Source organism: Pararge aegeria, chromosome 4, assembly GCF_905163445.1.
Source record: "Pararge aegeria chromosome 4, ilParAegt1.1, whole genome shotgun sequence".
Classification (NCBI taxonomy): Eukaryota; Metazoa; Arthropoda; class Insecta; order Lepidoptera; family Nymphalidae; genus Pararge; species Pararge aegeria.
The window spans coordinates 3,707,162-3,724,096 of NC_053183.1; the positions used below are offsets into that span (position 1 = coordinate 3,707,162).

The 16,935-nt window shown below is 35.2% G+C and overlaps 1 protein-coding gene across 1 annotated transcript in view; it reads left to right on the forward strand.

Annotated features, from left to right (window-relative positions):
• The first annotated feature begins 10,677 nt into the window (after positions 1–10,677).
• LOC120623505 (serine/arginine repetitive matrix protein 1) overlaps positions 10,678–16,935 on the forward strand; it is a 39,103-nt gene continuing 32,845 nt past the window's right edge. The window contains exon 1 of the mRNA XM_039889550.1: positions 10,678–11,091. Within this exon, the coding sequence (XP_039745484.1) occupies positions 11,010–11,091 (82 nt within the window). The 5' untranslated portion in view covers positions 10,678–11,009. The remainder of the gene's footprint in view (positions 11,092–16,935) is intronic.

The following is a 16,935-nucleotide window of genomic DNA, read 5'->3' on the forward strand; positions in this document are numbered from 1 at the left end:
TAGGGAGTATGGTAGTCATACCCCTAATCGGTTTCTACGCGACATCGCAGCGGAGAACTAACTCGCTTAGCTGCACGTTCATGTTGGTTCATGTTGGTAACTAGCCACGGCCAAAATCTCCCCCTAAACCAGACCAGACCAGGATAAATTAAAAAATTATAAATTCCCTAATTGCCCCTGCCGGATAACGAACCCGGGACCTCCCACTTAAATTCACAGCGCTCACGGTTGCGCCAGGGAGGTCGTCAAATATCACGGAATAGTGTCTTTTTTCCATTGTTATAATTGAATATGAAAATGAAAAATTAATTTTTTTATGAACATCAACATTACAATTTGTTTGTTACATATATTATGACGGACCCACCAAATGTTAAATGTTAAATGGAAAACCAACCAACCAACCAACCGCAGCAGTTGCAAGATTTACGCCGGTCGCAAGACTTACGCGAGATACGTAATCACCCTGCGCAACACAGCAATGCTGTTTGGTGGCAAACACGTCTCAAACGTCACTTTTGTTTATTTATTGTATGTAAAAGCGACATTTGACAGCAGTGATTGCAAGATTTTGTTTATTTACTGTATGGAAAATTGACGTTTGACAGCAGTGATTGCAAGATTTACGCCGGTCGCAAGACTCACGCGAGATACGTAATCACCCTGCGCAACACAGCAATGCTGTTTTGTGGCAAACACATATCAAACGTCACTTTTGTTTATTTATTGTTTGTAAAAGTGACATTTGACAGCAGCGATTGCAAGATTTTGTTTATTTACTGTATGGAAAAGTGACGTTTGACAGCAGTGATTGCAAGATTTACGCCGGTCGCAAGACTTACGCGAGATACGTAATCGCAAATAAAAAAATCATCAATTGTATAGTAACCTCGCTGTTATAAATGTATTTTAACAAATTCTTTAAACTTGTGCATTGGCAGGTCCAAAATCACCTTAGGAATCATATTATAAAAGCGTATACTCAATCCCACAAATGACCTCTGTACCTTCTCCGTACGCACTCTATTACAATAAGCTCTACTATTCTATTAGAACTTGTTTTGTAATAGTTAATTATAGTACAGGCGTTACAACGCGTCGAATCTCAACTAAGGAGATTCTTTAACCCAAATTTACTGCTCCTACCCTTAATAATAAAACAGTAATCCCGCCTGATGATGTAATTTAGACCTAAACGATGTTATCTCGCCCTAAATTAATTTTCTATGAGCATGTAGCTACGGAGCTGGTGGCGGAATATTTGGAATCATTAATTCAAAATACTTATGGTTTTTTATTTAAATACTATTTATTTTTATTATATCTAAGTGTTTTACTAAATCCAGTTTAGATCAACCATCTCATTAATATCTCTTATTGCTTTTCCTTGTTTGGACGTAGCATCATAGAAGCTCACGCAAGTCGGTTTTAATGGCTGATTGGTGCAGTGGGCAGCGATCCTGCTTTCAGCGTCCAAGGCTCGGAAATGTCTGCCTGGTGAACATGAAGGTTTTTCAGTGTCTGAGTGTTTATTTGTACTTTATTAGTATTTATGTATATTAACTGTTCATAAAAATATTCATCAGTCATTTTAGATCCCATATCACCAGTTAGGGACGCTTACTTTGAGGCTAGATGGCAATGTGTGTATTGTCGTAATATATATTTTATACGGTGGCTCAGTAGAGTTTGCACGACTTACGCGAGTGTACTTGCGTCCAAGTTGCAAACGCGCCAATCTTCGAAATCACCTTCGATGTACCTTTATGGAAATATTATATGTGCTATCCGTAAAAGCTTGCGCTTATTTTGCCCCGAGACTTTTATATAATCTATTAATTGAAGGTGTGTGAACCTGTATTTGTTGGTGTGTTTTACTATTTAAAAAGAACACACCCTCCAAAATGTATGTTTCTGGAACAAGAAGTTTAGACTGCGTTAGTTTTTCAGTCGTATTTAATTCCTTATTTAACCCCTTTGGGGGTAGAATATGAAAAAACTGGGTACACATATTTGTTTGCTGAAATCTCAAAGTAAGTTCTACATGGATATTACTTGAAAAATGACAGACTTTCATACAAAGTTCAAACATCTGTTTAACCAACTTGGGGTTGATTTACAAAAAATCATTTTAGTGCCCGCTTACGTCATTAAAGAGGCTGTAAAAATTTAAAGTGTCTAAACCCAGCGGTGTAGGCTGTGCGTTGTTTATTAGTCAGTCAGGACTATGAATTTTATATATATAGACCACAAAAAGTCTATTTGGGTTATAAACAACAACAACTTATCACAATGTTAACATGCACATATTACAGTCCTTTGAACATTTATCAAATGCATTTAGTGCTCAATTAAAATTTGAGTAAATAAAATCGCATAATCTGAAATTTCCACTACCTCCGGGACTAATGTAACAGGTCTGAAAATAGCCTGAAAATAAAACGTCCGTTTTCATAATAAAAGTTTACTTCGAACGCATATTTATGATGTTTTTTGAGTGAAGCTGAGTGTTTGTTAGGGAATTTGTTTTGTTAAATTGTCAGATAGCTTGATATGTTAACACTTAAGTCCGGGGCACATTGTTTCTTCTCGCGCCTTTACGAATGAAGGTTCGTTACACGGGAAAAGGGCTAGGATAGGCAGGAGACAAAAATTATATCCCCCGATTATATCCCCCAAAAAGGGATATAATTAACGTGTCCACCTGCTAAAGCAAGGGAACATGGAATAGGAGTTTACCCCCCCCATTACTATTACACAAATATTACTTGGATATTATTACCACTTTTGCGCCAGTGCTCTGAGCGTTGATAAAGCTGTGGGAGAAGATAAGATTTTTATCTTTTCCCCGGGGAGATAATGATCTCCTGCCCATGCTAGCCGTGCAGTAAGGCTCGATCACTGACATCTATTCTTACCATTAGTGCTTCCACTACCGATAGACTGCTGCCTCTTTGTTTTTGTCTCCAAATAATTGACGCCATTTTGGCGTAGATAGTGATAGTGAGACACTGTTATAGGATTGTCAAACGAATTAAAATTTGTAAAAACCATTATATTATTCTATTGTAAAGTCTTATTTTTTGTCTTGTCTTATTTTTGCAAAGCGTAAATCACAATTTGAGTTGTAACATGGTTTTTATTCGATATATTATAATACATTATTGTCTTTAATGTACAATAAATATGACAAATATCATTGAAAATATGAGAAGTAACACGCTGTAATAAGACGTTTTCCTTGTAATACCAAATTTGCCAGTAGACACTTTGAAAATCAATCAACTTACCCATATGACTATAACTTAATAGAATCCTAAAATTATACGATATGCAGCTATTTCTGTAAGTTTTATTTTAAAACAAACACAGGATTCCCAACACTATTGTAAACTGCCGAATATTTTAACAACAAATTTCATTCATGTATTTAATAAATGTGCTTTAACTAGGTTTTGCGAAAACGTGCGGTTGGAGCAATTAATATGGGATCGTAAAAACTATTTCTTTCACGGAAGCCCAATTTCGAATACAGAGAATTAAGAATAAATCAAATTTAAAAGAAGCATTTAAAAGTGAACTGACTTAAAATCGCTACACGTTTCAGTATAGGAAACGGTAAATATAAAAATTACCAGAGCTCTGGTATTTTACATTTGGTGCTTCAAATGGGAACAAAATTTAAACTGTGTTGTGGCTTTCAAATTTTAGTTCCTCGGACACTCGTTTTACTCCCAGCGCCAAAATGGCGTCAATTTTGAAACGAAAATAAAGTGCCAAAAGCCTGTCAAGTTGAAAGAGGTCATACCGTGCCGTCTCTGACGTTTGCAGTGTCAAGACACGTCACCTAAAATAAATCAATACCAAAAAGCCAATTAGATATCCGATACGTCTGCACACAATTTGCGGCTGACCTAAAACATTCGGAAGCGAAAAATGTGGATTGATGAATTCCGCTTATGAATGGCCGTGCCAAAACTCACGGTAAAAATGATTGAGAACGGGTTTGGGTGCGAAGAGAAATAAGTGGCTCGTAAATACTGGCTAACATTGTTTGGGTTGTAAATCTGGCGAGGCGTTTTTCACTGAAAGACGTACGTAAAATATTTTGACGGTTACCCACATCATGTATTCTACAGTAATTTTTCAACCAAGAAAAAGTTTTTATTTTTTAGTCTTTGGCTATGTTACTTCTTCAAAACTCTCTTTTATATATTACTCCGCTTCGAACTAGCCCTTGACCGCAATGTCACCTGATGGACAGTTAAGACTCAAACGACGTATAAACAGGACGGAGTATTTAATATTAAGCTTAATCCTCACTATCCTTACTAATATAATAAATTCGTGAGTGTTGTTTGTTTGCCCTTTTTTTGGCCTGTCATTAGTTTGCTGACATACTCTTACTAAGCCACTAATGAACTTGATTTTTGCCGTAGAGTTAGTTGAATGTATGGAGGGTCCTTCCTACTTAGTCGTGCACTCTTGTCAGAGTGATCGTGGCTGCTGAGATGAATTCCATGGCGTTAGGCATCATTGGATCGCACGGCTTCAAGCGCGAGTCTTCTCCAATTGTGGCGATTTCCTGCGAACGCAGGCAACGGCGGTTGCCTGTGTTCCTAGCGAGTTCATTATACTTCTTATACTTGGGAGAGGGTTTAGGTCCAGCAGTGGTATGTTAAAGGCTATACGAATACCTGGTCTATCAGATACAAAAAGGACGAGAAAATGGTTGACGTAATTATCTGGTGGTGCGCATCACAGCTCTACAGGATTGCGAAATTGGCTGCTGGAGACGGACATAGCTTTTTATCGCGAGGAAACAAACTTCTGAAAGATTTACAAACGCAGATATAATCAGGAGCAACAGCTAGCTACATATCAACATATCGTTTGGCCAAGGTCGAGGTAGCTTCTACACCACAGCTAGCTACAGGTGGCACGTTACGGAATCTGCGGGTATTAGCGGGGCTTACCTAATTATTTTAAGGATTCCGTACTCAAATAGTAAAACGGGTCTCTATTGCTAATACTCCGCTGTCCGCCCGTCTGTCTGGCTCTCCGTATGTCACCAGGTTGTAACTCACGGACCGTGATAGACAGTTAAAATCACAGATCATGTATTTCTGTTGCCGCTATAACAACAAATACTAATATACAGAATAAAATAAATATTCAAGGGTGCTCCAACGGACAACATTTTTTTGCCGTTTTTATAGATAATAGTTATTTACCGGGTACTTTCTATATTCAGCAATAATTTAGTATTTAAATAACTTTAAACGTATATCCATTTTTATTGACGGTTAATATTGGTGGGTGTTAAGTCGGTAATTACATATTATTCTCAAAAGTTGTTAAATAGTGTATTAATGGAATTTTATATACTGATAATTTTATAGATTTATGCCAACAAAGAAAATGTAGTTTTTAGTAGAATTTAGAAGTTTTTAATCCCGCAAAAATTCCGGCTATAGATCGGCTTTAAAAGCATTTATCTCATTAATTTCTCCGTCACAAATTGATTGTAAGTTTAATTCGGTATAACCAATTCGGAGGAACTAATTATTTCCTGAGCTAACCACGATCTCCTCTGCGATGCGATCCCGCAGAGTATATGAACTATCGTACATATATCGCACATATACCGGTGTATCTTTATTACGTTAAACGTGATTGACAATGACAAAAGGAACGAAAGCAACCTGTCCGTGGTCGGGTAATAAAGCCAGCCATGTTCTTTTTTATGTGGAACTTTTCAATGATTCTACTGAAATACCTTTGAACTGGCGTGTAAGATACGTTATAGACGTTAATGTATCAGGAATAATGCCTTTCACCGAATTCGCTTTAATGATCGTATGCATTATGTTTCGTTACGTAATTTTGACCGCATTTTTTGCTTGAGCGTAATAATTTATTGTGTATTCGATTATTGAATCACTGACTGTGCGAGTATCAATATTTATCAAAAGTATCCAGATATTTATTTATGTATCATTGTACTAGCTTTTACTCTAGCATCAGGCATCTTAGCACCCTTAACACAAGCTACGCTTACTGAGGGGCTAGATGGCGATGTGTGCATTGTCGTAGTATATTTAAATTTATTTATTTATATTTATTGTATAGATTGCGACAAACGCGATGATAGCCTAGTGGGTAAGGCTTAGGATTTCCTTTCGTGGAGGCCGAGTTCGAGCCTGACGCACCACTGACTTTTCGGAGTTATGTGCGTTTTAATTTTATTCAAATTATTATTAAAGCTTTCAACGGTGAAGGAAAACGTCTTGAGAAAACGTGCATGCCTGAGAGTTCTCGATAATGTTCTCAACGTCTTGTGAAGTCTACAAATCCGCACTAAGTCAGCGTGGTAGACACCCTAAACCCTTCTCATTCTGAGAGGGTTGAACCCGGGTGGTTATAATCACCATCAACAGCTTATAACAGTCAAATGCTCTCTCCCTCTCAATCGGAGGGTTTGCCCATAATCACAATCGCAGTAGTTAGTAGTAGTAGCACAAAGGATGCTGCTGTCCGTTTTCCGTTTTATTCCCTTAATCGCAGTACGACATCCGCGGGAGACAGACAAGAAGGTGTGAGGACTTTTGTTAATTAAGATCAAGACATTGTTTAAATTATGAGGACTGTATTAAGATGTTTCAATTACTTTTTTTTATCTAGGAATCACTTAAACCACTAGGTAGCAGAGAGGGTATGCAGAAAGTATGCAGATGATATAAAATGAAAAAAATCTCCAGTACGAGTTATAAAAAACTTAAGGATAGGCATTGTAAGGGTTATAAAAAGCCTACCCTTAAGTATTATAGCTCATACTGGACATTTTCTTCATTTTATATCATCTGCATACCCTGTGCATATAGAGGGTATGCACGCCACTGCTAGGTAGGCGATTACTAGTTTTAGTGGAAACGGGCATAAGTGTTTATCGTAAGTACTTATACTAAGGAAACCCGCATATATATTAGAAATTCTTTGCATTAGCAAATAAAAATATAGCTGTTTGATCTTCAACTCTTAATTTTTTTGGTAACATAAGTAAAGTAGCAGTCAAGTGCTAGTCTAGTTAATTAAAAACTTACGCCTGGTTTCAGTCAACGCTTTACGATAATAGCCCCTTTTACTCGTAGTTTCATTACGTTTGTGGAATCCGGCTGGATACGGCGGAAACCATCAAGCAATCGTTTTAAGACTTTAGAGTAGACGCGTAGCGCTTTCATTCAAACCTTACGAATTCTAGTATTTTTGAAGTTTTACTTCTTTAGCGGTGTTAGGAAAAAAACATGGGAGTGAAATTAAACGATGTAGGATGAAATTGGACCATCTTTTCACAGATTTTTTTTATACCCAAAAGAAACTTATGAGCCTGTTTGGAAAAAAAATTTTTTTTTTTTTTTGGATCACCCTAATATATATATATATATATATATATATATTAATAATGTTTTAAAGAACCACAAAACAAACATGTATGTATATATATTACTAATATTAAAAAGAACCTCAAAACCAACAGTCTTCGAAGCAAATACTAATTGGTTATTCAAGATAAAGAGAGATAAGAGAGTGTATTATTCGAAGACCTAAATTTTACCATGGAGATCTAAAATACACTGCTATAGATGTCACATATTCATAGCCTTTGTCACTCCCTGGCCCAAAAATTATATCTATGCAAATAATCACGTCAATCCGCTCATCGCGTGGAGGAAAGATAAGTCAACTTTATACTTTAACACTAATAATATAAGTAGGAAATAGGGCTATTTTACGTCATGTAACTACGCGATACACAAATTAAAGAGCACTTATACGGTTTTATCTCTTAAAACAAATATTGATGATGGAAAGAAATATTGATCAATTATGTGCCCCAGTGGGCCGGTACTTTGCAGAATGAAAATCTTGCGTACAGTGCAAGACACCTTTACCACAACGGGTAAGTACGCGTTGCTTAGCGAAAAGTATGTTTCTTTGTAATGTTATAAATAACCTCAGGTTATTGTGCTATTGCGATACACATTCGGAATCTGTTTAATACATGCCGTTAACGTTTGGTGAATGTTGTTGTAACTAATATCGTGTATCTGGATTGTTTGTGTTATTATTTAAAATAACGGATTCCTAAACAGAGAAATTTACTATTAATATTCAAAATATTTTACATATTTTCAAGGTAGGTAGGAAGGTTACGTAATTTCGTTACCTAAATTGTTATTTTTTCCTATGAAAGCTTGGAAATTGATGCAAGTTGAACTAAAAACTAGTCATATTTAATAAAATTAAGTTAAATTTACTTTTACTAATTATACTTCACAAGAATAGATAGATACTGTTTTACGTGCTCTCGGAGGTATGAGGAGCGCCGGAGACAAAGCCAAATAGCCTTACTCCGGGCTGATAATTTTTTTTTTGTCATAGAATATCCGAAGTTATTGACCTGTCCTTTGACTTCTATCTCTGTACCTTAAGATCTGAAGTCAAACATCGTAACCAACTATATAGAAATATTTAAAATTTACTATAACAAAAATTCTGTTAATTATTCTATTGGTAAATTAAACTGGTTTAATAGGTAAGAACCTACTTGCAAGATTTGATACAAAAGTACAAACACAACTTTTTTTGTTATTGTGTGCAATAAAGTATTTTTGATTAATTGATTTTAAAGTTATGCTAGCAAGGGCTTCAGTTTTTTTTTTATGTCTATATTACATAGGCACCGTTACTACTCTATTGCCCGTTGTCACTAACGACGAACAAGGCAATGCCTAAGTAAGTAACGCCTTATCAAAAATAGATTCCTAAGCATACATTTACCTTTCACTTATCGATTTCCACTAAGGAACTCATGAAACCTAATTGGTCTATGATTTTTACCAAAAGGTATTTTGTGTTTGTATTATCATATTTTCCATTTTTCGGGTGGATTTAAGGTTATTAAAAAAACGCGTTTATGTTTTTTTCATCTGTCAAGTGTTAGTTTACGAGTTTCCGAAAAATTACGCACCGCCGTATCCGTGTCGTAACTTTATATGGCGGCTTACATTTTAGTCGTCTTGACAGAGTTAGTGAAACGTTTGTTTCTCTGCGCATCACCCAAATCATTAAGCATCCGATTTGAGCGTTCACTTACGTTTAGTGGTTACGGGCATATGTCATATGTGATTTCCGGTGTGGAATAAGCTACCTTAAAGGAGTACATACATAGGACAATCCATCGCTTGGGTATCTGTTGCAAGCCATATCGGATTGCAAGTTTATGTCCGAATGCCTACCTTGCAGGCGATATCGGAGATCGCATGCAATCTAGAGCGTTTCCACCGCCACGGCTAGCACAGACAGAATACAAAAATTATAAGGGATAAAATTTATGCGTTACTCTGCTAAAGCACGGAATAGGAGAAGTTTACCCCGTTTATTAATTACACGTATATTATTTGGATATTATGTTCACACGTGCGACAATGCTTGGAGATTTATATAAACTGTGGGAGAAGGTGACATCTTGTCTCTGATTCTGCCTATACTAGCCCTTCTGCATATAAACACTCATCTAAAAAGAAACGACATTCTTACTTTACCACTTTACCGTTTACATTTCGTCCGTTAATATATAGAACAGTTACTCGCGAAAAGCACATACGGACTTACTCAAGTCAAGTACTGACTTGAGTAAATCGGTATTTGCCGTGAACTTTCTGTGCTACCACGTCGGACCCTGTATGTGGACTTTATATATGTGGGCAGTTTTCAAGCGATAGATAACTGCGATCTGCGTACAATCGATCGTTGCGGCGGATTACCTGTGAATGGGGACCTTAAAACCTAAACGTCCACCAGTCCTCCGATAAACGTGCTGTACAAATTACCACTTTAGCTACGTCATTATTCAACTTTTAGCCACTTTAGCTACGTCATCACGGGGAGTAAAAATGACTTCTCGTGCTACTGGAGGAACGAGTTGGTGGCACGATGATGAGAAAGCGCATTCAACTTTAAGTGGTAGTAGAACTTATCGTGACAGAGCTCGTCCGCGGGAGTACTACCGCCATTTATACAGCAGCAAATCTGTCGCAAATCAGCATTGCCTTTTTCCGTTCAGATGGGAGTGCTTATGGACTATTGTAATTACAGGCACATACGGCATAACACATACGCCTCAATGGTGGACACAGGTTGGCACTTGGCAGGACATGTTCCTCGCATACCCTACGAAGTTTTGCTCGGTTCATAGGCGATACATTGTCACTTACCATCAGGTGGGCCATCTGTCTGTTCCGTCAATAATATTACTTAAGAAAAATATATCTGTAAACTGGGTTTTTCTACAGATCTCCCCATTTCTAACATAGAGATACTCCGAGCGTAGCTCTATTCATCGCCTGCTGGCTCTGAGCTTTCTTGTTTAATTAGTAAGTCAGTCAGTTACGATACTTTTTTTAAAGTAAATAATCTTTTTTGTTAATAAAAATACTCATTACACTTAAAAGCTTTTAAGCCTAAATTCCATTAAGTTTCAATATGGAAACTATTATAATTAATTAAAAATAAAACAGCTGTAATAAAATTTTTCATTATCGTACCGTACTTTGTAAAAAAAATCGCATCAGGCTTTCTAATATATTTTTATTTCTCTATCTTTTCAGGAAGGAAACCAAGAAATATCTTCGCTACCAACAAAGTCATCTAAAAGGGACAACTTTCACATAAAATCAAATGGAAAAGAATAAATCGGAATAAGACTTGCTTTAACCCAACCTACATTTCCAATTTCCAACATGGATCATTACGTCTTAAAATAAAGTGAAGAAAAGTGGTGTATTCAAACGTCTCAAAGAAAAGTGAAATCATTTAAACGTATAAAATAATTTAGTCTTAATTGTAAAAGAAAAGTGAATATCATTATTGAAAAAGTGTAAGTTCGTAAAAGTGAAATGTAAGTGAAGTGAACATTTTGGTGATTTGAATGGATAAAGGATGCCGTGATGGGGTGTGGCCAGAGCAAAATTAATCTCTACCCGAGAAAGAATAAAAATGGCGGGAAAGGGAACGGTGCCAAAAAGTCAGGTGAGATGTATTTCTGTTTACGATTTTGAACTTAATAATGTACGTGAAATATAGTGGTAAAGGTACTTGTAGAACTCACCACATGTTGACGTTCACCAACAGCTAATACATTTTTTATTTTCCAAGTTTCTACGTTATGAGCTAAGTTACAGGTTGTCACAACGTTTGCAAATAAATTACTAATTAATAAGGTCATAATGTTAAAAAATAAAACAGAATAAAAATAAAATGAAATTAAAATGAAAATTAAAAATAAAATAGCATGTTAATACTTAGACGGCCGACTGGCGCAGTGGGCAGCGACCCTGATTTCTGAGGTTCGATTCCCACAACTGGAAAATATTTGAGTGATGAGTATTAAGTGTTTTTCAGTGTCTGGGTGTTTATATGTATTTTCTAAGTATTTATGTATATATAATTTATAAAAATATTCATCAGTCATCTTAGTACCCATAACACAAGCTACGCTTACTTTGGGGCTAGGTGGCGATGTGTGTATTGTCGTAGTAAAAAAAAAAAAAAAAATTATAAATTTTTGATAACATAAGAACTCAAGTATTTAGTTTGAAATGTCAAATAGTACAATTAAAAGTGTCAATAATTTTAATATTTTTATAAATTTAAAATACAACTTTTATTGAGAAATTAATACATAAAACCCATGTTTAAAATTTAAAGATTACCTAGATAGCTGCAACCGAAGTTATGTTATTTCATGCATTTGTCTCTTTGAGCGTCCCGTAGTATTATTCTGAACGTTACAGAGTAATATTTCTTCACATGTCTAGGACTAGGCGGTGGGTCAAATATGAGTATATTTAATGCAATGGTAATTTGTGAACAATAAATTAAAATTTTCAATTCTTGATGCGGAACATACTCCATTCACAAATAACTTAATCCATAGAATATGTACTGCAATTGTCTACACTGTGTTGCTTTCTACTTTGTCCTCAGTTTTTCTGCACTTTTGTATGGATTACAATGAAAGTGTATTCATTCCTTTTTTCATATTGGTACAATCTGACCAAAATGGTTAAAAACTTAACCCTTCCATTAACTAAAACAACTACAAAAAACTATTTGGTACAACGTACAAAGTGATGTCGTATCAAAACAGCGTAGTATTTACCTTAGGTAACTTTTACCTTAATTCGTAACCCTAATTGCACCAAAAATATACTCATATTTGCCCCACCGCCTAGTCCTCGGGATATAAACGACCGCTAATATGATTTACGACCTCTAGAATTGCAAAACAAGGGGTATAATAAATTTCACCTCAGAGAGTTAAATTATTCTGCCGTGAAACTTAAGCCGGGCTTACAGTATCGTCTTTTGGTGTTATAACGCTTGAAAATTTCGGTGGAAACCAAACATATCATATTAAGATTTTAGTGTCAAAATATCCTTTTTAATTGTTTCCGCCAGTGTGGCTTCGTTCGAGATAGATTACATTTAATTATTATAAATTCAAAAAAAAATCAAAATTCAAAATTCATTTATTTCAAGTAGGCCTTAATACAATCAGTTTTGAAACGTCAAGTCGGTCTGTTAGTGACTCTACCACCGGTTCGGAAGGCAGATTCTACCGTGAAGAAGCCGGCAAATAAACTCAGCAGTTGCTCTTTTCTAACATCGACTATTTACATTATACACTCTAAAAAAAGAAAGCCAACTAAGAGAGATTTTCTCTTAGTTGACATTATATAAATTATAACAATTATGATAATAAACATAACAACAAAAGCTGATTAGTTATAGCAGCAAGTTCATTATAGATTGAGCTAACAATGTAGGGATGTTCATTGATTCTAACAAATAAATACGTTGTTTCTATTATTATTTACTTCTTTATATGATTAGATCATTTTTAATTATTTAGCTTAAATTGAATCAGTTAAGAATATACTAATTAAAATAACTAACATAGATAATTGCTTCGATTAATTTTCATTATCAAACTAATCATTTTTCTTAGTTAAAACAACAAGATAGAAAAATGAATGTTAAAGTGTATACACAAGTGTATACACTTTAACATTCATTTTTCTATCTTGTGAGAGATGAAAGCGGAGCCGGATGCTTCCAAACAACCTTGTCATTTTATAATAATATTCTTAAAATTTAATATTGGAAATTGAAATTATGTTCTTATTTAACATAATTACAAATTAAACTGGATTTTTCTGACCCACACAATATAAATTCAATAATATTATAAAGAAAAAAGTTTCAAATAATTTCAACAATAGCATTGCCCTGACGGAGCTTCATGCTGATATGCCAATCTAATAAATTAATTATGTCAAATTCAAATTCAAAATTTCTTCATTCATGTAGGCCTATCACAGGCACTTATGAAGCGTTCATACATATATGTTTAAATAATTGTAAGGGGATGATGATAACTTCGTACGTTGTTCTTCTTCTACCAGTTCTACTTCTAATATGTTGTTCTTCTACCAGGAAAAAATAAAACATTTTGTCTGGTGGCTTTGGCCGTGGCTATTTACCACCCTACCGACACAGAAACCGACTAGAGTTATGAGTACCATACAGCCTAAAAGGTGAGATTGCTGTCCATGGCTAACTTGTAGTGGAATTAAAAAAAAACTTTTCTATTTTTTTTAAATATTTAGGGGCGTAGAGTTACTTTACTTACACTTTTTTCTGGTTTTTTTGGGAGAGCAGGGGTTTCGAAAGCCCTCCTCGAGTGTGCTATCCATTACTTGATTGTAAAAATAAACTTCCGCTGGCCGCATTTTAGAAATATCTCAGTATATCTGCGGTATCTGCAGTAGTTTAGATCAAATAAATCAAAATTACTTATTTGGTGCGTCAAGGCCACAGGTGAGACTGTCATGATTTATGGTCGCTAACTGCCCGCTCATAGCTGGTAGGATCGACTGGATTATAAAAAATGTCACATAAAAAATGTGACAAATGTCTTGTCAAAGTTTTTAAATACAAAATTCATAATTCATTTATTTCAAGTAGGCCATCTTTATAAGCACTATTGAAACGTCAAGTATGTATGTTTATAACGACTCTACTACCGGTTTGGAAATCAGATTCTACCGAGAAGAGCCGGCCAGGAACTCAGTAGTTGCTTTTTTCGAACATCAACATTTACAGCCCTTTTTCTATCTTACGGGAGATGAGAGCGAAGCTGGCTGCTTCCAATCTACCTTAGCATTAAGGAATTCATCAAATGTATAATAACCTCGCTGTATCATATACGTTTTCACACATTTGTTAGTGCAGAATTACCTTCGGAATCATGTTGTAAAAGCGTATACTCAACCCCACAAAGTTCTGCACCTTTCGCAGACAATTTGCAGATATCACGTACCTACACTTTAGTACCTAATCAAATATTCTTATTTCCTAGTTCCCATGTTCTCTACCCATTTCCACTTTAGCTTCGCGACTCGTTGAGCTATGTCGGTAATTCTGGTTCTTCTACGGATCTCCTCATTTCTGTCACTCCCTTTCGCACGCTGAGTTACTCTGAGCCTTTTTTATGAGGCCCATAGTTGGCGATCACATTTCAGAACCATACTTAATCACTGGCAAGTGATTTTTTTTAATGATTGTTACAGTAAATTTATAAAGTGGGGAAATAATTAAACTTTAGATAACTAGAAATTCATATTTTCCAGATATTTTATTAAATTGATTAGGATTTTTACAAAAACGCTAATAATTATTATTTAGTTATAGTTTTCAAGAAAAAATAAAGAAATTATATTTGATTAACAACCGATGTTTATGACATTGAGTTGGTGGGTATTGTAATATAAATACGGGTGCATTTTCGATACACTTTAGTCCTACATGGACTCGAACGATGCATAGATACCTCCCTCCTTACCCCCTTTACAAGTTATTGTTCAATAATATTCTTGTAGATTTGACGGAGAATAGTTTAAGATAATACCTGATAAATAAATAATTTGAAATTGAGAAGAACCTTCTGGAAGTCATTCTTTTTTATAAAATAGAACAAGAAAAATGGTGCTATACAAAAGTGCCACTAAAAGTAAGCTTTACTCATCAAGCATTCAATTTAAACTTGAGCTATCCAGCTTATCGTAAATCGTAAAACGGACGGATAGACTTGCGGGTGGCTACCTGGGTAATTGAATTTTCTATGAGTACCTACAATAAACTTACAAGTTGAAAAATATACTTGCCTTCTTTATTTATTAGTTTTGCCAATAGATTGACAGCCGGTAGTCAGCGACCCTGCATTCTGAGTCCAAGACCGCGGGTTCGATTCCCACAACTGGAAAATATTTGTGTGATGAAAATTAATGTTTTTAGTGTCTTGGTGTTTATCCGTATATTATTAGTATTTCATCATAATCATCATCAAAAAATTCAAAATTCATTTATTTCAAGTAGGCCTAATATAAGCACTATTGAAAGTCAAGTCTGTCTGTGTGTAGTGACTCTACCACCGGTTCGGAAGGCAGATTCTACCGAGAAGAAGCTGGCAAGAAACTCAGCAGTTGCTCTTTTCCAATATTAACAATTTAAATTTAACATTTCAAAATTCATTTTTCTATCTTGTGAGAGATGAAAGCGCAGCCGGATGCTTCCAAGCAACCTTGTCATTAAGAAATTCATCAATTGTATAATAACCTCACTGTAATAAATGTGTTTTAACACATTCTTTAAACTTATGCATTGGTAGGTCCAAAATTACCTTAGGAATCATATTATAAAAGCGTTTACACATAGAAAAACATTAAATCACATTGATTTTAACACAATTTATACAAATATTATAACATTCAAAAAAAAAAAAATCATAAAAAATTCACAAAAATTCAAAAAAAAAAAAAAATCATATCAACCCATTACCAGCCCATTATAGGACAAGGGTCTCCTCCCACAATGAGAAGGCGTTGAGGCCGTAGTCCACCTCGCTAGCTCAGAGCGGATTGGTGGACTCCACATACCTTTGAGAACATTATGTGGACCTCTCAGGCATGCAGGTTTCCTCGCGATGTTTTCCTTCACCGTTGAAGCATGTGATATTTAATTACTTAAAACGCACATAACTTAGAAAAGTTAGGCCCCCTAAAAATGAAGTCGAGTTCCTACACACCGCTGTCACCGCTTCATAAGTATTTATGTGTATTAAATTCATAAAAATATTGATCGGCCAAATATCTCAGTACCCATTACACAAGCTACGCTTACTTTGGGGCTAGATCGCGATGTGTGTATTGTAGTAGTATATTTATTTATTTATTTATATTATACGCTAAAAATAGCCTATAACTGCAACATCTTTTTACAAATACTAGCTGTTGCCCGCGACTTCGAATGCGTTTGATTTTGTATTGATGTGGCGTTCAATTTAGTTCTAGTTCTAAAAAAAATAAAGCATTCAGTATCGCTAAGCCTGAAATGAGGGATTTGCTGCTGTGCGCTGAGGAGTTCTGTCCTCTATCTCAAACCACATTCATCAGATCCAAAGTTTGGGCAAAATTAAACACATATTATAACATCTATAATCCAAAAATAATTATTGAAATCGGTTATAATTTGTCGGAGTTATGGTGTAAAATCGTCAAACACTTTCATCCCCTCTCCCAAAGGAACCGACCTTAATGTCGGGATTTGAAAAACTTACATGAAATATTAATATTCAATATACAATAAGTTACAAATTAGAATTTTTGCCTCTAGGGAACTAAAGCTGTGAATTGGAGAGTCGTATCTATTTATTAATGTTTTCAGAATGCCGTTACTGCTTACCCACGTTCTTTTCATCAAGGATGCTATTCGTTTTCTTCCGATGGCAAAGAAGTCATCTGTATGAGCCCT